This window comes from Ranitomeya variabilis, chromosome 4 (assembly GCF_051348905.1).
Source record: "Ranitomeya variabilis isolate aRanVar5 chromosome 4, aRanVar5.hap1, whole genome shotgun sequence".
Taxonomy (NCBI): Eukaryota; Metazoa; Chordata; class Amphibia; order Anura; family Dendrobatidae; genus Ranitomeya; species Ranitomeya variabilis.
Genome location: NC_135235.1, coordinates 417,896,708 through 417,919,235, shown reverse-complemented (window position 1 = coordinate 417,919,235; position 22,528 = coordinate 417,896,708). Strand labels below are relative to the sequence as shown.

At 46.1% G+C, this 22,528-nt stretch overlaps 1 protein-coding gene across 2 annotated transcripts in view; it reads left to right on the top strand.

Annotated features, from left to right (window-relative positions):
• TMC6 (transmembrane channel like 6) overlaps nucleotides 1-21,642 on the top strand; it is a 165,526-nt gene extending 143,884 nt beyond the window's left edge. For both annotated transcript variants that reach the window (XM_077251349.1, XM_077251348.1), the window contains 6 exons: nucleotides 9,977-10,052; nucleotides 11,255-11,388; nucleotides 12,208-12,384; nucleotides 16,731-16,809; nucleotides 18,416-18,493; nucleotides 21,424-21,642. In XM_077251349.1, coding sequence (XP_077107464.1) covers nucleotides 9,977-10,052; nucleotides 11,255-11,388; nucleotides 12,208-12,384; nucleotides 16,731-16,809; nucleotides 18,416-18,493; nucleotides 21,424-21,444 — 565 coding nt within the window. In that variant the 3' untranslated portion in view covers nucleotides 21,445-21,642. The remainder of the gene's footprint in view (nucleotides 1-9,976; nucleotides 10,053-11,254; nucleotides 11,389-12,207; nucleotides 12,385-16,730; nucleotides 16,810-18,415; nucleotides 18,494-21,423) is intronic.
• The last annotated feature ends 886 nt before the right edge of the window (nucleotides 21,643-22,528 follow it).

The window sequence follows — 22,528 nt, the reverse complement described above, 5'->3', positions numbered from 1 at the left end:
TCGGCCTCCGATTTGGTTGGTGGGGACCCTCGGCCTCCGATTTGGTGGGCGGGGACCAGCCTCTGATTTGGTGGGTGGGGACCCTCGGCCTCCGATTTGGTGGGCGGGGACCCTCGACCTCCGATTTGGTGTGCGGGGACCCTCGGCCTCCGCTTTGGTGGGCGGGGCCCCTCGGCCTTCGATTTGGTGGGCAGGGCCCCTCGGCCTCCGATTTGGTTGGTGTGGACCCTCGGCCTCCGATTTGGTGGGCGGGGCCCCTCGGCCTTCGATTTGGTGGGCGGGGCCCCTCGGCCTCCGATTTGGTTGGTGTGGACCCTCGGCCTCCGCTTTGGTGGGCGGGGCCCCTCGGCCTTCGATTTGGTGGGCGGGGACCCTCGGCCTCCGATTTGGTTGGTGTGGACCCTCGGCCTCCGCTTTGGTGGGCGGGGCCCCTCGGCCTTCGATTTGGTGGGCGGGGCCCCTCGGCCTCCGATTTGGTTGGTGTGGACCCTCGGCCTCCGATTTGGTTGGCGGGGCCCCTCGGCCTCCGATTTGGTGTGTGCTCTGCCTGGGGCCACTATGCTCTGTCTATCATCTTCTTTGAGCCAAAGCTCATTTAAATTGGACTCAGGCAAAATGGATATCTGTTCTTTTGTCAGATGAAACAATATGTGAAATTCTTTATAGAAACCAAAGACACCTTGTCCTGCAGACTCAAGGAGAGGGACCATCCAGTTTGTTACCAGTGCACCTTTCACAAGCCTGCATCGCTAGTTGCATTAGTGCCTATGACATGACAGCTTACACATCCTGAAAGGCACGATCGATGCTCAGTATTATATAGAGGTTTTAGAACATAGGCTCCCATCCAGGCAACATGTATCTCAGGGAAGGCCTTGCATATTTCATCAAGACAATGCCAATCCCCATACTGCCGCAGGGCCGAGGGGTACCCGGTACCGGGCCTCTGAGTCTCTGCTCTGGGGTTGTCACGGTGGCTAGGCCCGATCCGTGACCCTGCCGAGGGGCGCACAGTGAATGATGTGACGGATGTAGATAGTACGGTGCAGTAAATAACGAGGACACCAGGTTGCAGTCTCTTTACCTCTTTACTGAAGGTTTTAGAGCCCTCAGTCCAGAGCGCTGTCAACAGGGCTGTCTGAGACCGGCCGGTCTAACGGCACATCAGGAGTTCTCTTTACAGGTGGGAATCAGTGTCTACCTTCTAGCGCTGGGTGTTGTAGTCCTTCCCTGCTGAGCTCCCGGGATAGTCCTCACAACTGCTTCTGTCTGTCTCTGATGTTCGTTCTCTCCGTCCCCCAGATGATATGGTAGGACGCACCCGTATGACGGGGTAGGCCTGGAGTTCTTCCGGGACCCTAGTGTCGCCCCTCTCCCACAGCTGCCTCCGTTGTCTGCTTAGGTATTAAGTGAGACAGCCAACCTATAATTGGCTGTCCTGCCGTGGTTTGCAGTAGTACTTAAAGTCTCTTACTTGCTCGGCGTTCCGGCCACCGACTGTTTGTGCCTCAGAAGGATGTTGCCTCGGTCTAACAGCACGACTCCTTCTGGTCCTAATGCCTCTTTTCTGTATTCCCGTTGTTCACTGGTTAGTTCTGCTCCTAGGAGTCTGCCAGGATCCCATCCCTGACAGGTCCTCTCACTAGCTCTTCCCAGTTACTTCTCCCTGTCTTCCTGTCCAACCCCCAGTTTTACCAGAGTGTGAGGAGTGGCCTACTAGATAGGACCACCCCCCTGGTGGCCGGAGTGTGAAGTGTAGTGAGGTGTTACCTGATCAGAGAAACTCCTTTAGTGCAATCAGACATACCATAGCTCCCCATAGTGGCGGAGCCACAGTACTGCAACGACCAGGACTCTGGGGCGCTGCACTCCCCCCCGGTTTAATCCAGTACTCCGGGACTGGGAAAACAAGAACAACAATACATGTTAGCAGGAAACACACAAAATTTTGAAATGGCATAAACAAGTAAACATAACAGTGCTTCCCTTTATGGGAGGTGAGGACTCTTGAACGTTGCGAAAGTTAGGTCATGCACAGTTTATGACTCTCAGTTCAGTGGTTGAAACAGCGGGGACCCCGGGTAAACAAAGGGGCCCCCTTGTGAAAGTTTTTTTCTTTTGAGCAATTAATCCATTACTCTATTGTCCATTTTAAAACCTGTAACAAAAAGATATACACACAAACATTTTCAACTGAATAACAGCCCCCGCTAATACCTCCAAGTATTGTAGCGGAGAGGAGTTTGATTTTGAGTGCTGCGTGTGGACCTTCGCAGCGCAGGGGTTGCTATTGGCCTAACAGGGCCCGCTATGCTTGCTACCGCTGGTGTAGTGCACTGTCTTCTAGCTACACTTCTAGTGAGTCTGGGTAGCACTGGCAGGTTGGGGCTCTCTGAGCTGCTGCTATCAACAGTGGGTACAGCAGATTCACCGATAGCAGAGGGAGGATTTGCCAGTTCAACGGTTGGCATGGCATCTTCAGGTAGGGCTTGTTGAGGTAGCGGGGCCGGATGATCTGGTACCACCATTGTTTCTGGTGGGTCCGGCTGTTGAAACATTACAACAGGTACCACGATGGCTTGATTTATCTGAGTCCAGGACTGGGGAAAATCACCAAGGACGGTATGGATCATCTTCTCCTTTTCCACTGGCGGGGAGATTTCCGGGGCCATGTCCCTCTCTCTCAACTTATCGGGGCAGACCTTAAGGTGATCCCTGGATACAGCTGTCGAAGTCGCCCCTCTGTCCTTGCTGATGAGACAGACCTTCGTGTTATCGAAATCGGATGGCAGGATGGTATACGGTTCCGCTTCCCATTGGTCATCGAGCTTGTGTAATCTCCTCTTTCGTTTAAGTACTTGTTCACCAGGGGACAGGGGAATCGCAGGAGCGTGTTGGTTGTAGTCCCTTTCTTGTTTTTGCCTAGCCTGGGCGAGACTTCTTTCTACACACTCCTGTACCTCGCGGTACCTTCGCTGCCTTTCTGCATCCCAATTGTCATCCGGCGAGGTATCTTCGGGTACTAGGACCCCCATGTCCAAATCAACGGGTAACCGACTAGCTCTTCCTCGCATCAGGTACGCTGGAGTACAGTTGGTGGAACTTACTGGGATGTGATTGTACATATCCACCAAGTCAGGCAACTTTATTGGCCACAGGTTCCGTTCCTCCACAGGCAAGGTCTTCAACAAATCGATTACCACTTGGTTCATCTTCTCACACATCCCGTTGGTTTGAGGATGGTACGGTGTGGTTCTGATCTTCTTACACCCGTACAGTTGACAGAATTCTTGGAACACTTCCGCTTCGAATGCAGGTCCCTGATCAGTCAGTACCTTCTCTGGGTAGCCATGGGGCCTACAAAAGTGCTGCTGAAAGGCCCTGGCGGCGGTCCTGGCCGTTAGATCCTTGACAGGTACAACCACCAAAAACCTGGAGTAGTGGTCCACGATGGTAAGGGCGTAGATATAGCCCGACCGGCTAGGTGTCAGCTTCACATGATCCAGCGCGACCAGTTCGAGCGGCCGTTTGGTGATGATAGGCCGCAGGGGAGCCCGTTGACTGTCACGGTCCTTCCTGCGCAGACTACATGGACCACACTCCCGACACCACTTCTCAATGGTTCTCTTCATGCCAATCCAATAGAACCTCCCTCGGAGGAGCCTTTCCAGCTTCCTCCATCCGAAGTGTCCGGCTCCATCATGGTAGGCTCCCAGAACCATGGGCGCATCTCGCCTTGGCACCACTATCTGCCACACCAATTCATGAGTACGTGGGTCGATGCTCCTCCTGCACAACTTGCCATCATGGATAAACAGTTTGCTTCTCCCCTTCCACAGCTGTTGGGTCTCTTGTGGGTCATCTGGGCCAGGGTGCGACCCTGCCTGCGTCAGGAGCTCTTTCACCCGACGGACCGCGGGGTCACCATCCTGGGTTTCCGCCCACCCGTGATGGGGCAGGGGATTCAGCGTGTCATCCGGTTGGTTCTTGTGCCTGTTCTTCACATGATGAGAGCTCTGAGTGGCTTTGGGGCGATGGAATGCAGGCAGCTCCACCTCTTCAAGTGCCTCCGGGTCTTCTCCCGCTTGTGGCAAATTGGGCATTCGGGACAAGGCATCGGCATTGGCATTCTCGTGTCCTGCCCGGTACTTGATGGTGTAATCGTAGTTGGACAGCCGGGCCATCCATCGCTGTTCCAAAGCCCCGAGTTTGGCAGTATCCAGATGCGTTAGCGGATTGTTGTCCGTGAAGATGGTGAATTTCGCGGAGGCCAGGTAGTGTTTGAACCTCTCTGTCACTGCCCAGACAATGGCAAGGAATTCCAGCTTAAAGGAACTGTAGTTGTCAGGGTTCCTTTCCGTGGGACGGAGTTTCCTGCTGGCGTAAGCGATCACCCTTTCTTTGCCTTTCTGGACCTGAGACAGCACGGCTCCTAATCCCACATTGCTGGCATCTGTGTACAGCACAAACGGTTGGTCGTATTCGGGGTAAGCCAGTACCTCTTCTCCCGTCAGTGCCGACTTCAAACAGGTGAAGGATTCCTCCAGCTCCTTGTTCCAATCAAAGGGGGTGTTCCTCCCCTTGGTCTTCTTTGGTTGGCCCACCAACAGGTTTTGCAAGGGTGCGGCCTTCTTGGTGAAGTCCTTAATGAACCTTCGGTATTAGCCTACCAGCCCGAGGAACTGCCGGACTTCGTGGAGGTCGCTGGGCTTTGGCCAGTCCTTGATCACTGTGACCTTGTCGGGGTCTGGGGCCACTCCTTCAGCGCTCACCACATGGCCCAGTTACTGCAGTTTAGGTTTCAGCAGATGACACTTGGACGGTTTCACCTTTAAGCCGAAGTTGGACAGGGCTTCAAACACCTCGGCCAGGTGCTTCAAATGGTCTTCGTAGGTCTTAGAGAAGATAATGACATCATCCAAATACAGCAGCACGGTTTCAAAGTTCATGTGTCCCAGGCAGCACTCCATCATCCTCTGGAACGTCCCGGGAGCATTGCACAATCCGAAGGGCATGTAGTTGAATTCGCAGAGACCCATTGGGGTCGTGAAGGCTGTCTTCTCTTTGTCCGCCTCTGCCACAGGAACCTGCCAGTACCCACTGGTGAGATCTAAGGTAGAGAAGTAGTTAGCAGATTTTAAGGCAGCCAGAGACTCCTCTATCCTGGGCAGTGGGTATGCGTCTTTATGTGTAATGCGATTCAACTGCCTATAATCAACACACATCCTCATTGTACCATCTTTCTTTTTAACAAGGACTAACGGAGCTGCCCAGGGCTACAGCTGTCTCTCACCACCCCAGCCTCCTTCATTTCCCGCAACATGTCCTTGGCACACTGATAATGAGCTGGGGGTACAGGGCGATATCTCTCTTTTATGGGTCGGTGATCTCCCGTGGGGATATGATGTTGGATCCCTTTCACCTGCCCAAAATCTAAGGGGTGTTTGCTGAATACCTGCTCGTACTCGTGTACCACCCTGTAGGCCCCCTGTTTTTGATGGGATGGGGTAGAGTCAGTGCCCACATGCAATTCCCGACACCAGTCTTTCGAGTGCTCTGCAGAACCTTGGTTCTCCGCCACGTTTGACGGGACCAAGGGTTCAGGTGTCTGTATCACACTATTATTGACAGTGAACAGTTTGGCGAGCGTGGTATACTTGGTGAGGTGAACCTCTTCCTCCCCACAATTGAGGACACGTACGGGCACTCTCCCCTGGCGGACGTCGACCACCCCTCGGGCTGTCAGAACAGTAGGCCTGTTGTCTGAATATACGGGTTCTACCAAGGCCTGGTAGTCCTTACCCCTGAGGCCTATGGCTGCCCGACACCATATTAACATTTCACTCCTGGGGGGTATCGCGATGGGGTTTGAATCACTCACAGTGACACGACCAATCTCACCACCAGTCAGCTCTACCTGCTGTCTCTGCATCAGAGCTCTGATTTCCTTCTGCAGGGCACGTTGCTCACTGTGGCCAGCGGTTTCTGCCACCTGTTGCAACAAAACAATAACTTCTGCAAGACAATTTTCTATAACATTAGTACCAAGAGTCATCATGGGATTACATTCTCGACGATCAATATCAACAATCACAATCCCTTGGGCTTTCAATTCCACCCGCCCCACCTTGATGGTGACCTCCTTATACCCCACTTGTGGCAACGGCTGACCATTACTGGCTATTATGGTGAAATCATCGTCAGGACCACGAGTAATATCAGTGTCCTCCCAATACCGTTTATAAAGCACGTAAGGTATAGTCGTCACCTGAGAACCGGTGTCCAGCAAAGCGTTCAAGGGGATTCCATCAACCACTACAGGGAGAACTGGTCGTCCTCCAATATACTTGGTTCTCCAATGCTGCGGGCCTGACCGTCCTACTCCTGGGGGTTGGCCCTTTGCCCCAGGGGTTGCTCGTTTAAAGGACAGTACCTTGCAAGGTGGCCCACCTGGTGACAGCGGCGGCAGATGGGTCGTCCGTCCTGATGGAAGCGATCGCTGTCCCGGCCTCTGGTCGGTGGGGCCCTCTTCTGTCGCGTCCAGGAGACATCTTCTGGTCTGGAGGCTAGCTGGATCTTTTCCTTGGGGGCCTCCTGTAGGGACTGCACCATCCGGGCTAGGGCAGCAACGCTCTTGGTCAGCTCCTGCATCTGAAGACGGAGTCCTGCAGGGGAGTCGTCCTCGAAGCTCTGGGCGTCGGCCTCCGCGGCAACTGGGGTTTCCGATGCCACCTCCTGGTGGTATGTGAGAGCGGGGCGCCTGGGTGGTACTGCGCGGCTGGGTTGTCGCTCCTGCAATGCCTGGATAGCTTTATCTTTGAATTGCGCAAAAGTCAAGTCTGGATTTTGCATGGCCAGGAAGTGCAATTGGCCCCGCTGGTGACTGCACAGGAGCCCCTCAATGAACCGCTCCTTCAGGAGTTTATCCTCATCCTGCATGCTGCTGGGGTCACTCTGCTTAATGGCCCGCATCGCCTCCTGGAGATTAAGGGCATAGTCCCGTAAGCTATCCTGCGGTCTCTGTTTGCATCCATAGAAAGTCAGTTTAATTTCCGTAGCAGTGCGAGTATCGAAGGTGGCTTTAAGCTTTGCAAAAATCTGCTGTGCAGTTCCCTTATCCTCGGCGGGCCAGGATTTCAATTCTCTCAGAGCCGCCCCAAAGAGTTGGCCAATTATCATATGAACCTTCTGCGGCTCTGTCAGGGGATAGAACTCGAGCAGGCTGCAGAGCCCTTCCTTAAAGTCATTGAATGTATGCGACTCCCCAGAGTATCGTGGGAGCCAGGCCGCTCCGGGCAGGTACGGCATAGAGAAGGGCATTATGGCTTTTGTGTTAGCGGCAGCGTCCGACTGGCTGAGGGGAACAGCGGGTTCTGCGGCAACCGGTGGTGGTATTAGGGCCGCGGCTTCGCCCGCTGGGACCGGAGCTGCCTCTGTGTCCGCGGCTGCGGCCGCCGCCTCCGCTCCTCCCGACTCGGACATGGCTGTCCCTTCCTCCCACTAACCTGCTGGAGGTCGGAGTTCCTCTTCCGGGATTGGCGCCTTACCGCGCTTTCCGTTCCGCGCTTCTTTTTGGCCGGTTCCGCCCACGAAGCTGAGGCTCCTCCCTCCGTGCGCGGCAATGGCGAGTTTTTGGCGGTAAATGGCAATACACAGTCCAAGCACAATAAATCACAGTTCCAAAGCACACATGACCTGATTCTTCAGGCTTAAGTAGATCCTGTTCGTGTCGCCAATTTGGAGCGCCCCCACTGCCGCAGGGCCGAGGGGTACCCGGTACCGGGCCTCTGAGTCTCTGCTCTGGGGTTGTCACGGTGGCTAGGCCCGATCCGTGACCCTGCCGAGGGGCGCACAGTGAATGATGTGACGGATGTAGATGGTACGGTGCAGTAAATAACGAGGACACCAGGTTGCAGTCTCTTTACCTCTTTACTGAAGGTTTTAGAGTCCTCAGTCCAGAGCGCTGTCAACAGGGCTGTCTGAGACCGGCCGGTCTAACGGCACATCAGGAGTTCTCTTTACAGGTGGGAATCAGTGTCTACCTTCTAGCGCTGGGTGTTGTAGTCCTTCCCTGCTGAGCTCCCGGGATAGTCCTCACAACTGCTTCTGTCTGTCTCTGATGTTCGTTCTCTCCGTCCCCCAGATGATATGGTAGGACGCACCCGTATGACGGGGTAGGCCTGGAGTTCTTCCGGGACCCTAGAGTCGCCCCTCTCCCACAGCTGCCTCCGTTGTCTGCTTAGGTGTTAAGTGAGACAGCCAACCTATAATTGGCTGTCCTGCCGTGGTTTGCAGTAGTACTTAAAGTCTCTTACTTGCTCGGCGTTCCGGCCACCGACTGTTTGCGCCTCAGAAGGATGTTGCCTCGGTCTAACAGCACGACTCCTTCTGGTCCTAATGCCTCTTTTCTGTATTCCCGTTGTTCACTGGTTAGTTCTGCTCCTAGGAGTCTGCCAGGATCCCATCCCTGACAGGTCCTCTCACTAGCTCTTCCCAGTTACTTCTCCCTGTCTTCCTGTCCAACCCCCAGTTTTACCAGAGTGTGAGGAGTGGCCTACTAGATAGGACCACCCCCCCTGGTGGCCGGAGTGTGAAGTGTAGTGAGGTGTTACCTGATCAGAGAAACTCCTTTAGTGCAATCAGACGTACCATAGCTCCCCATAGTGGCGGAGCCACAGTACTGCAACGACCAGGACTCTGGGGCGCTGCACATCCATCGCAGCATCATGGATTCACAGAAGAGTTCAGGTGATGAACCGGCCGCCTGCAGCCCAGACCTTTCACCCATAGAACATTTGGTGGATTATGAAACAGAAAATAAAGCAAAGATCCAGGACTGTTGAGAATCCTACATCAGACAAGAATATTGTAATACTTACCACACTGTTAGTTATGAAAGCTATATACATGCCAAGATGTTAAGATTTACTTTAAAGGCTAAAGTTTGGAAGTTGTGAACGAGGAATAACCTGTCGATCGCTAGGACCCCCACCAATCCCGAGAACAGGGCTCTGGCATGGTAAATCGATCATGCACACTGCCTCTACATTCATTCTCATGGGAATGTTTAAGACTATCCCAGCCAAGCACTCGGCTATATCTGGTGGTCCTATTAATAATTAATAGTGCGGCAGTGTGCATGATCTACTACTGCTAAATTCACGTGGGCATCTTTAGAGCCCCAGTTCTTTGGATCGGTGAGGTCCCAGTAGTCGGACCCCAGTGATCAAGAAGCTGTCCACTGTCCTATAGATAGGGAATAACTTCCAATCTTGAAAGTACTTTTCACTTTTTTTTTTGCACACCTGTTCAATTATGGCAATACCAAATACATCTAGTAGTAAGGTTTACTAGTTATGATAGTCGAAAAGCTTTTGGTTTGTGTCATCTTATTCTTGGACCTATAATCCTCTTTTTTTTTTTTTCTTTTTTTTTTCCCCCCATGAGCGACGCTGTTTAAGGGCTTGTGGTTTTTTGTTTTTTTTACAGTGAAACTATAGTTTGATTTGGTATCATTTTGTCACACAATGTTTTTAATCACTTTTTTTTGTACTAGTTTTTGAGATGCTAATCAAAGGCCTTGAGTAGCCCCGGGTTGCCAAGACAGCTCATCAGTACTCAACATTGGTGTTACAGGGGATAATGGGCTGACAGTGTCCCCCATCCCATTTAGTGTTTGACCACTTGGATGCCATCGATGCGGTTGAGCTTCACATTCAAGTGTTAAATTGCTGTGGTCTGCTGCAGTTATAGAGGGATGTCATCTGTTTAACACAGCCAGGACCAGCCATACTTGTAGCAGTGTCAGCTCCTGAGCCCACTTTATGCATTATGTATACACATGTATAAATGTTATATGACAGAAAAAAAATGTGATAATGTTGCAACAGAACAGTTTTGTTTTTTGTGTTTTAACAGAAAAAGGTACAAAAAGTGCAATGTGTAACCATGTTCCTGTGTCTTCTCTTTCGGACAGGCTGGGTGTTCTCTTTTGCCCTCTCATCCCTGTTGTGCAGACTCTAAAATTGCTCCTGCTGTTCTACATAAAAAAGGTGAGGTGTCAGACCTGAGCTGCATAGCACTCTAAACATGGTTACCAATTACGGTACTTCTATTAACTGCATCGGGTGGTATCGGTATTTCATACAACGGGGATTGTTGACTTGCAAAGTGATGAAATGCCAGTCTGGTAGAAATGGAGCAGTTGGACCTCATTTTAATTTCACTGACAAAATAATTGTCCATATATCAAAAATTAGTAACTGGCAAGTGTCATTTTGTCCACATAAAGAGCTAATTCAAAGGTGCAAATAAATATGATTGCACTGTAAAAATCACTGTAAAAAATACAAATGCCATTATCACTGTAAGATAATAAAATATCATTACTGTATTGAGGCTTTAACTCCATATACAGCCATAAGAGTAAAATCATTAGCCAAAAATACAATCGCCTGCCAAATATTGTATAGCAAATCTGCTCTGACTCGGTGAGGCAATGACTCCATAACTTCTGTGAATGTGTCTTGATATCTGGCACCAAGATGTTAGTGGCAGATGCTCTAAGTTCTGGAAGTTGTGAGGTGCGCCCCTGTAGATTGCTCGTTTTTCCAGTACATCATATAGTGCAGAGGCTTAATGTCAAATAAAATGAAACTATTCGGTGTAAATACCACCATTGATCAGCCCTTCCAAAATGTTAAGAAGACTATGAAATCAAAATCAAAAAGTTCTGTTAAGTCACACAGTGTAGAACCCAATTCAGTAAGTGCCTTTTTTTCAGCCACTTGTTTGGTACTTTGGTGTCTGCTTAGTCGTTGTATTTGTACCCACTAATATAATTGTAGCGTATGAGAATGGAGACCATGTTCTATCTATTAGGTCTATAGTTACCCGTGCTTGTGTGAGGTTGTCACACGAGCCCTGCCCCAATCAGCGCTGGCTTCATTGTCCTAATATTCAGACAAATAACTACTCAAGAGGAAGTCAGAGCTGCGGTTGCTTCCTTAGCTCCTCTTGATTATTTATACGTCTGAAGGCAGAGATTTGGACGAAAAGCTCACGTGACCTAACAACCTCACGTGACCCCAGTAACACAAGTGCCGGCACCGGAGGTGAGTATAGGTGTAACAGGGGAAAAGGGATGAAGAAAGGGTTGTCCTAGTCATGGACAACCCCTTTAAGTATATTTATGCGCCTAAATATTTTAATAACAAACTTGAGTAGTGTGATATATGTCCTTGTTCTCTTATAGGCCAGTCTGATGAGGAACTGTCGTTCTCCAAGCAAGCCCTGGAGAGCCTCACATATGAGCACAGCATTTCTCACGCTACTGTGCTTCCCCTCTTTCTTAGGAGCGTCGGTGTTCCTTTCCTATACCGTATGGTCGTAAGTAGAAATGTTGAGGGGTGAACAGTTAATGGAATCGATAAAGCAGGACATGACCCCATAAGTAGATTGTGTTTTTCTGACTTGGATATAAACCCTATACTAAGCTGTGTTCCTGGTGTAGATCTGTTTCACAACATCATTTCCAACTCTTTTATCCATTGATCAATTTGTGAAGTAATGCTTGTGTAACCTATTAAACTTCATGAGCAGTCATACTGGAATGCTGTCAAACCTGCCTCATATGCTGACCAAAATGTATCATGTCTACAACGATTTCTCACTATCTGTAGGTAATGTGGCAAGCCCACAAAATTTTTTGTTTCTTAGGGTGAATCTGAGAAACGAGCCTGTATCTGGCATCCACAGAAACGCATGGACAGATGTTTCAATTGAAGCAGCCCCATTTGAATGGAGAGAAGGCGTGCCTGCTCTACCTCTGCTCCATTCATTGTCACTGTCAGAAGTAGCCGACCTCTATACAGTAATCATGATTTTCCAGCAGTCCCATAAAGAATGATTGGAGCGGAGGTTGAGCATGTGCACTTTTGCTCCACTCAAGAGGGATGCTCTTGAAGTTGCAGAGGCCTTTTCTGGAGACCTAGTCTGTCATTCCATAATAGACTGCTTTCTGGCAACCTGAACACATATGAATTTAGAAAGTGGCATTAAACAGTCATGAAAATAAAAAAATAACATGTAACTAACATCTGTACAAACAAAATATTCCCATAGTTAGAATTTTACATTCACTATCTATATAGGATGAGTAAACAATACTCTTCTATTTCTTGTGCTCCATATCTATCTCGTTCTTAGTGTGAAGCCTTCGGTGTCTTGTGGTCCATTCCGCTCTCTAAATACTATGTACGAGGCAGGGAAGTTCTATGTCCGGCAACTGGAAGTATCAAATCCCCGACTCAGTTGGGTCAGCTGGATTCACTACTACCTTTGGGAAAACACATTCTTCATTTATCTTGCGGCTATGGTCCTGCTGTGAGTACTTGGTAACAATCAAATCATAGGAAATGTATTGTTAAATTGTGTTATTTTTTAGCAACATGGCCTCATCTATAATTCATTTTCAGCATTGGGGGTGTTTAGACTATGAGTAACCACTATTAGGGTATATGGATGACTCTTGGAATATTTTATTTTAAACTCATTTACTTGAAAATAAGAAATGAGCTCAGTATGGGGTAAAAGCAGAGTTTCTATGTTCTTGACTTCCATAGTAGGAAAAGTAATTCTAATTATTGTCATTTATTTTTTTTGTGTCTAATATCTGACTTTGACTTATAATACAGTCAAATGGCTTGCCACATATTATGGTCACGATATAATACAGGACAATCGACCCTTACACATACTGTACAGTATGTATCTGGTAAACATGATTCCTGCTTAAGAAGGTATAAGCAATATAAGAAAATGCACCATCAAATTAGAAGTGTATAAGTTGTGAGCACAAAGCATACCAATAATTAAGGGTGGATAGATCCAGCTATGCCAAATGTAGGAATAAGGGTTGCGGTCCATGAGGCTCAGAAGATCCCGCCAGTGTTTCACCAGTCTGCCTGCTTTTTCAGGGGCTTTTTGACATTCATGTATAAAAGTGCTTAGCACTGATGTGAAGATTTGTGGTTTCATCAAGCAGGTGAGCAGCAGTATATTGTGATGCCATATACTAGGGCCTTGTACATATAGGTGTCACGGTTTCTATTATAACTGAAGATATGAAAAATTTATTTTGTAACGGTTTCCTTGCAGATACCATTAAACTTTTTGAAAGTTTTTGTCAGGTTTTGCTTTTTATTTTTTTTATACATTTTTAAAGGGAACCTATCACCCCGTTTTTTAAAGATTAGATAAAAATAGTCTGAAATAGGTGCAGAGCTGGGCTTTACATTAGTGCCTTTTTGGTGCCTTTACACCCCCGTTAGGCTGCCGAAATACCTGTGTGAAGTGGCCGTTTTGTCCTGTCACTCAAGTTGGTCAGGTCGGATGGGCATGGTTACAGCGCTTTTTTTCCCTCAGAAACCTGCTCATCATTACGTTGGTGGCGTAGTGGTGTGCGCATGTCCAAAGCGAAGATCCACTGCCCAGGAGATTCAAAACAGCGCGGGCTTCGCTATTCGCCGTTTACCGGTGGGCGCGGCCATCTTTCCTGTGGCCGCGCGTGCGCAGATGGAGCGCTCTGCTGCCCGGGCTTCAGGAAAAATGGCCGCCGCGATCTCCATCTGCGCACGCGCGGAATCCCGCGGCCATTTTCCTGAAGCCCGGGCAGCAGAGCGCTCCATCTGCGCACGCGCGGCCACAGGAAAGATGGCCGCGCCCACCGGTAAACGGCGAATAGCGAAGCCCGCGCTGTTTTGAATCTCCTGGGCAGTGGATCTTCGCTTTGGACATGCGCACACCACTACGCCACCAACGTAATGATGAGCAGGTTTCTGAGGGAAAAAAAGCGCTGTAACCACGCCCATCCGACCTGACCAACTTGAGTGACAGGACAAAACGGCCACTTCACACAGGTATTTCGGCAGCCTAACGGGGGAATAAAGGCAACAAAAAGGCACTAATGTAAAGCCCAGCTCTGCCCCTATTTCACACTATTTTTATCTAATCTTTAAAAAACGGGGTGATAGGTTCCCTTTAAAGCAAGTCACACAATAAGATTTTAAAAAATGTGAATGTGGTCTATTAGGTAAACACTAAGGTGCACAATAAGGGCAAAACCAAACAGCGTAGTTGAATGCACGTTTGCAATTCATGTCCTTCCCGGGAGTAAACTTTGTCTCCATTGGGCAACCAAATTATCAGACAAGTGGGCACGATATGGAAAAGCGGTCGTGCTTGATTTAACCCCTTAACAACCGCCGATACGCCTTTTAACTGCGGCAGTTAAGGGTACTTAAAAAACAGCACCGCTTTTTAACGGCGCTAAAGTTTAAGTGTATAGTGCCCTCCAGTGTTGGAATTTCTCCAGGGTCTCGGCTACTGGGGGTAGCTGAGACCCCAGAGAACATGATGCGGGTCGGTTTTTACCGACCCCAATGTTGCAATCGCCGTTATAACTGCGACCACAAAATTTTTTTAAAAAGTCAGATTTTCCATTTAATTCTCTCTCCTCTGATGTGATTGCACATCAGATAAGAGAGAAATAGGGTCCTCCGATCACCCCCCCAGTAACTCTGGTGTCCAGCATCCCCCCATGAAGTCCCCCCGGTCGGTGGCATCTTCTTCCGGGAGAAAATGGCAGGCACATGCACAGTGTGCTCGCCGATATCTGCCGGCCGGCACCAGGCAACAATAGGACATTTTTCCTATTGGTTCATTTTGATCACTGTGATAGGGTCTATCACAGTGATCAAAATAAAAAAATAGTAAATAAAAACCCCTTTTATCACCCCCTTAGTTAGGTAAAACTAATGAAATAAAAAAATATATATTTCCATTTTTCCATTAGGGTTAGATTTGGGCTAAAGTGAGTTGGGCTAAAGTTAGGGTTGGGCTAACGTTAGGGTTTGGCTAAAGTGAGTTGGGCTAAAGTTATGGTTAGGGCTATGGTTAGCGCTAGGGTTGGGGTTAGGGTTATGGTTGGGACTACAATTAGGGTTAGGGATGTGTTAGGGTTAGGTTTGTGGTTATGGTTGGGATTAGGGGTGTGTTGGGGTTAAGGTTGGGATTAGAGTTTCCACTGTTTAGGTACATCACGGGGTCTCCAAACGTGACATGATGCCACCATTGATTCCAGTCAATTTTGCGTTCAAAAAATCAAACTGTGCTCTCTCCCTTCTAAACCGGGGTATCGGTGTACTCAGGAGAAATTGCACAACAAATTTTGTGGTCCACTTTTTCCTGATACCCTTGTGAAAATAAAAAAAATTGGTTCCAAAGTAATTTTTTGTGAAAAAAGTAAGATGTTCATTTTTTTCCTTCCACATTTCTTTAGTTCTCGTGAAGCACCTGAAGGGTTAATAAACTTCTTGAATGTGGTTTTGCGCACCTTAAGGGGTGCAGATTTTAGAATGGTGTCACTTTTGGGTATTTTCTGTTATAGTGACACCCCAAAGTCACTTCAAATGTGGTCCCTAAAGAAAAATGGTTTTGTAAATTTTGTTGGAAAAATTAGAAATTGCTGGTCAATTTTTAACCCTTATAACGTCCTAACAAAAATAAAATTTGTTTACAAAATTGTGCTGATGTAAAGCAGACATGTGGGAAATGTTACTTATTAAGTATTTTGTGTGACATGACTCTCTGATTTAAGGGCATAAAAATTAAAAAGAACCTGTCACCCCCAAAATCGATGGTGAGGTAAGCCCACCGTCATCAGGGGCTTATCTACAGCATTCTGTAATGCTGTAGATAATCCGCCGATGTTACCCGAAAGAGGAAAAAAAGACATAAGATTATACTCACCCAGGGGCGGTCCCGCTGCGGTCTGGTCCGATGGGTATCTCAGGTCCTCTCCGGTGCCTCCCATCTTCTTACGATGACCCCCTCTTCTGGTCTTCACGCCGTGGCTCCGGCGCAGGCGTACTTTGTCTGCCATGTTGAGGGCAGAGCAAAGTACTGCAGTGAGCAGGCGCCGGGAAAGGTCAGAGAGGCCCGGCGCCTGCGCACTACAGTACTTTGCTCTGTCCTCAACAGGGCAGACAAAGTACGCCTGCGCCGGAGCCGTTGCGTGAAGACTAGAAGAGGACGTCATGGAATGAAGATAGGAGGCGCCAGAGCGGACCTGAGACGCCCATCAGACCGCCCCGCAGCGGGACCGCCCCGCAGCGGGACCGCCCCGCAGCGGGACCGCCCCTGGGTGAGTATAATATAACCTCTTTTTCTCCTCTTTTCAGGTTACATCGGGGGCTTATCTACAGCATTACAGAATGCTGTAGATAAGCCCCTGATGACGGTGGGCTTACCTCACCATCGATTTTTGGGGGTGACAGGTTCCCTTTAAGTTTGAAAATGTTCTAAATTTTCGCCATATTTCCATTTTTTTCATAAATAAACTCAAGTTATATCGAAGAAATTTTACCACTAACATGAAGTACAATATGTCACGAAAAAACAGTCTCAGAATCAGCGGGATCCGTTAGAGTGTTCCAGAGTTATAACCTCATAAAGTGATAGTGGTCAGAATTGTAAAAATTGGCTTGGTCATTAAGTAGCAAATTGGCTCTGTCACTAAGGCGTTAAAGTACCACTTATTTTTTTGTTTCACTGTTGGAGTGATATTGCTAGTGCATGTTGTAAAAAAGACATGGATCCTTTAAGTTCAACTTTTCTCCACTAGTTATAAATTCTCGATAGCTAACGATGAAGTGTCTTTTCTTTTTCAGGATTGTAATTTACTTCCATATTCAGATTGTGAATGGACAGAGGAGAATCATACGGCTGCTGAAGGAGCAGATTGCAAATGTAAGTAGTTCTAGTGATATGTCACATAAAAGATAAAGCCGTGCCAGTTTGGTAGCCTTTTAAGTTGTATGATTTATTGATTTTCAAAGGGATGGGACCGCCTGTTAAAGGGAAACTGTCATTAGAATTTGGAGCCTGGTTGCGTGGATGCAGCTTGGTGTGTTTTAGGCTGGATTTACATATCTGTGAGTCATATACAGAGTACAGACCGAGATGCACGGACTGGCCACGAGGCTCCTGAACTGAACTTGAGAGCCTCATAAATGCCTGTGATGCTCTTGATTTCAGGTTGGGAGATACATAGCTGCTCCATGAATCTCCGATCGTGACACGGATGTGTGAATGCAACTTTACTATCAAGCACTGCCACTTTACAGAGAAAACATAGTTTGATAAGCTAGCCAAGGACTATAAAAGGGGACCTGACTTATTGGAGCGGAGAGAAGCCATCTGGGGTCTGCACCAAACTAGTCAATTCTCAAACTATATTTTCTCTGAAACCCACATGGCTACAATTGCAATATACTTCCCGTTGTTGCCACTTTTCATTTTTGCACTTTTGTGTTTTGCTTATCTTCTTCCAAGATTCATAAGTTTTTGTTTTTCTTTGAGCTTACATAGCCATACAGAGGGCTTGTGTTTTTGCAGGAGGAGTTGTAGTTTTGAATGACACCATTTACTTGACCCCCACTTGGATTTGTTTTTAGACCCAAAGTATGGTAAATGGTGGAAAAGCCGCAATTCCACCATTGTTTTGAGGGTTTTCTTTTGTATAAAGTTCAATGTGTGGTAAAAATCAACATTAATTCTGGGTTTCAATAAGGCACGGAAATGCTTAGATGGCTGCAATCAGAGTTAGCGCCGGTGGCTCCAGTAGAACTTATCTCCTGGGCCTGATTCATACACGTAGGACATTTTTGGCTTTGTTTTCTCAATTTCCTTCTAAAACTAGAACAACTAAATGCTAAGATATATGTACCATAAAATATAAGCCTCATATATTAGAAATAAAAGGGCTTGATGTCTGAACACACTGAAGCAAAACAAACATTTCTTCATTCTCCAAGCAGTTTGATTCAGTACCGGTTTCCTTCTCCCCACAGGCCACATATCAGTTGTACATTTTCTATGTACTGTATGCCATAGAATTCAGTGTGCAGAACCAAACACGATACATAGACAGCAATACAATCCTGCATTAACAGATTCTCAGAATGTTTTATTATTAAGTTATCAAGGTTAAAGCAATTGTTAAAACTAGTGATGAGCGAAGGTGATGGGATGTGTTGTCCGAGCATGCTCTGTGCTAAACGAGTGTCTTTGGCATGCTCAAATAATATGTCCAAGTCCCTGCGGCTGCATGTCTCCCGGCTGTTCGACAGCCGCAATAAATGTAGAGATAGCCTAACAAACAGGCAATCCCCGTATGTGGGACATACAGCCACGGGGACGCGAACATATTATTCAAGCACGCCGAAGTCACTCTATTAGCATCCGAGCATGCACGGATAACACCTTATCCCAGCACGTTCGCTCATCACTAGTTAAAACCAAAGGTCTGATCTAAGAATTTAAAATGTTCTTGTGGTTTACTTTATTGCTGTAGGAAGGAGAAGACAAACGCTTCCTCATCAACAGACTTAATTCAGTTTATGAGAAGAAGAGCAGAGGGCAGCAGCCAACGGTATAACCTCCTGCCTACTCTGGGAAATTATGTGATGTAGGGAAGCGCTTTCAGTAACATAATGAAGTGGATATGGATAGTTTGGATTGTAGCTAAAGCTACAAAATGTACGGTAAAGTCATGTGATGCTTTAACAGGGTTTTACAGTCTCCTGATGAATGAGAGTAACTGCTGGAGCCTACACTGCATCTTTCTCTGACGGGTCCTATCATGTAAAACATGCATCTCTTGGGCTTTAAGCCTACTGTGTGAATGGGCAAACATGCCTCTCCTGGGTTTTAAACCTACTCATTTAAATGGGCTGGTAAAGCCCAAGAGGCATGTTTTAGAATATGATAGGACCCATGAAAGAAGTGTCACCTTGTCGCGGTTGATGGGCTCACATGAATTGGCCACTTCATGCGCTAAGAACCTTCATTTTTGTAAGTACTGTTTTTAAAACCATATATACATATGTTTTTAATTTTTAGTACAGTTTATTCAGTAATCATGTTATATTTTATGTTTGCATATACATTAGTCTCTAGAGTACTGCTGCGTCCCTCTTTTTTGCAAGTTATGTAGTCATTGCAGCGTGCACCTGTTCACATTATATGGAGGTGCTGGTCAGGTTTTTTGTTCTATACAATGCTGTGGTCTGAACAATGCAGCGTTAACTGTGGTGGTGCACGCAAGTTGACATTGTCCTACTAATTCCAGGCTACCATGCTGTTCTCATTGCCTGAAGAAGTCTCTGCCATATGCAGTGTTTTCACCCCTCAGAGGGAGAACCGCTTTGTAGCCTGACATTGTACTACTATCGAGCACTACTCACTGACCACCACCCTGATCCTGGCACCTCCTGTCCCCTCTCACCCTGAGCACTGTGAGTAGTGATAGGGGGGAATTTATAGCTTGCAGCACCGCTGTGAAATACAACAAGATGGTGCCTGGCTCCCCCTACAGCTGTTAACTGGGCAGTCCAGGGTGCATGCCCAGTTCACAGCTGAGCCAGCCACAGTATAGGAGATATGGTTGGACACCAACTGCAGCTCATATGGTCTGGGACAGCCATATTTGCGGTGTATAAGTGTCGTGCTCCGACTTTTACGCACCAGCAAATTAAAATGGCAGCCCCCAGCAGCTGCAGAATTTTTTTTTAATAAATTAAAAAATTATATTTTAGAAAGGTATATTTAATTTTGTATTAAAAATAATTGAGGCTATAATTATTAATACAAAAATAAAATTCGTTAGAACTTCCCTTTAAAGAGGATCTATCACCAGTTTTGGCATCTTAAACTGAATATGATAAGGAATAGTGGCTGAAGACCTGACTGAAACGTTGTTTTTAGTTTCCTTTTATACGTTTCAGAGAAATTAGTTTCTAAAACTTAGGTTATAACTTTATGATAAGTCCCAAACAGACATTACTTACTTTTTGTGTGTACTTCTTCCCCTGTTTGATGTTGACCAATCAAAAGCAAGCAACAACACACTGGGGAAAGAACGGCATGCCGTCATAATATCTTGGAACACATTTTCTCCTGTGTGGGACATGTAATGACAGACACTGATCTCCTCACTGATCTCCTCACTGATCTCACTGCAGAGCTATGTGTGATTAGAGTGACAGGTCAGAGATGAGTGTTATTATTAGCACCTTACAGCTTTCAGTTCACATCAGTTAGTGTGGGTGAGAGGCAGTACAGCAGAAAGAAGATTTCTCATTACAGATACTGCTGCATCTGCAGCTCTTCTCTCACAGTGCTATCAGCTCTGCTGCAGTGGCTCTCCCAATGCTGATTTTGTGAACTAAAAGCTGAACAAGTGCTATTAATCACATTCCTCTTTTCTCTACTCCAATTACTTTGTAATCACACACAACTCTGAAGTGAGATCAAGAGTAGAATCTGTCATTACATGTCTCACACTAAGAACTATGTTTTAAGCTATTGTGTAGAATCAAAAAGAGGGAAGTACGAAAACCCGGATAAAATTGTAAATTTTATTGATACAAATATTAAAATAGAATTAATAGCAAAGTATTCTATAAAGTTCACATAAGGGTTAGGGAACACATGGCAGAGGAATGGCTTTATAAACACGATAATTGTGACAGGTAAGACAGATTTACACAGTAATTTAGATTAATTACATGTCCCTTAAAAAGAAGGTTAAAGTGCTATTGCTTATGTGCAGACAAAATAAAGAAAAGATAATCGCAAACCAATAATACCAGTATTGCTGCAAGAATGAAGTGGTATGTGTGTTTAGTCACTCATAAAAAGAAAGTTCATAAGGTGACAACTATGCCACTATAAGTGAAGTGCTATAATGCAATAATCATGGCTGAGGTAGTGTTAAATATAAAGGTGGCAGAAAATATGCAGGCATTGTGAAGTTGTTAATAAACAAGGTACAGCACCTGAATAGGTGTAAAGGCATTCATGCACTATATACTTGTGATGAAGTGTACACATAAGAAGGGTTAGATGGTTATATTTGGAAAGGCTGACAAGGAAATGCACCTAGGGTCAGAGTAGAGAGTGTCAGCGTGTAAATGCTGTACCTGTTATAGACTGCTCAGACAGGAAACAACCCCGACGCGCGTTTTGCATTTGCTTCTTCCTTGGGGGGAAGGCAACATCCTCCCCGAAGACTGAAAGAGGTAATTTATATAAATAAAGTGATATAAAATAATTTCTCAACAAGAAGGCATCTGATATGAGGCACACAGGTAGGACTTTTTTCAGCATTCTATAATCTGTATGCCCATATTAATAGATTTTAGATAGGTCAAATGTGGTGACAGATTCCCCTTAATTAGATCAGATGTAAATATTGGTTAATCAAACATATGTTCTTTTTAAGATAAATGTAGATTATTAACATAAATGTGGATTATTACCATTTGTATTGACGAAGTTCTAAATTATCATTATTTTCAGCCAAACACTGGAACTGACTGACTGATACCTTAAGCAAACTGGAGAATTAACTTGCCCACCTAACACTGGAAACTGGACTTTGATGTGTGCCAAAGACTGTCATATCATCTCACCAAAAGCGTGATGTGACTTTATGATCCTGCCAAACACTGTACATTTCAATGACTGAAATAACCACTTTGTTATATTTGTCTATTTATAATAAATGTTTTACTGTCACTACTGTCTTCATTGGGCCACAGACACATGTAACCAGTGTAGTTATGCATAGATAGTAATTTACAACTATAGTTTACAATGTTAGTATGGCTTCTCTTTCGTGCACGGGTATCAGCTCACGCTCTCTTTTAGGCTAGGACTTTATAGTGTCACCTATAAGGTGAAATTTTACCTGCACTTGTGCTGGGATTTCTGTTTTAATTTATGGCAGGTAAAGTTGAGCTTCTCTCCTAAAGAGCAGAAATTGAAATTACAGTTCATGTCACAGTAATGCAGTAAATTGCAGGCAATGCTGGATTACTGTGGGGCTTTAGCCCTATAAGCCCGTAAATTTGAGAGTCTGATAGTCCGACACTGAACTTCAGCTAAATCTGTTATCATTCTTCTACATAGATTCAAGAGTTGTAAGGTTCAGTTATGAAATGAGCCATTTCTTAATGATTTTGACCTCCTAAACTCAAATCCGACAATGAAAAATTTTAGATGGCTCGTTTCTATGCTATCAAAGAGTTTTCCTTTTACTGCTACATATAATTAATGCATAACAGTTTCAGTACTTGGAAACATTATTATTTTTACAAATATAAAATATTCTGCATCTTTGTTATGTCAATTTTCTGATTTATTTAGAGGAAACTTGGCAACAATTCAAATAACTAATACATATCTAAACATTATTGCGAACTGTAAACAGGTACAGAAATTGCACTACAAAATTAGGTCCTCATTCAGTAACAACTTTTTTTGCTTATCTCATGTACTCCTGCATCTTATCATCTCTTACAATTGTCTTAACAGTAATCGGCAAGCATTGAAGGATTCCATTTTCTTTTATATCTTTTCTCCATAGCCGCAATAGCTTGGTGAAATCTCACTGTGCTCATTG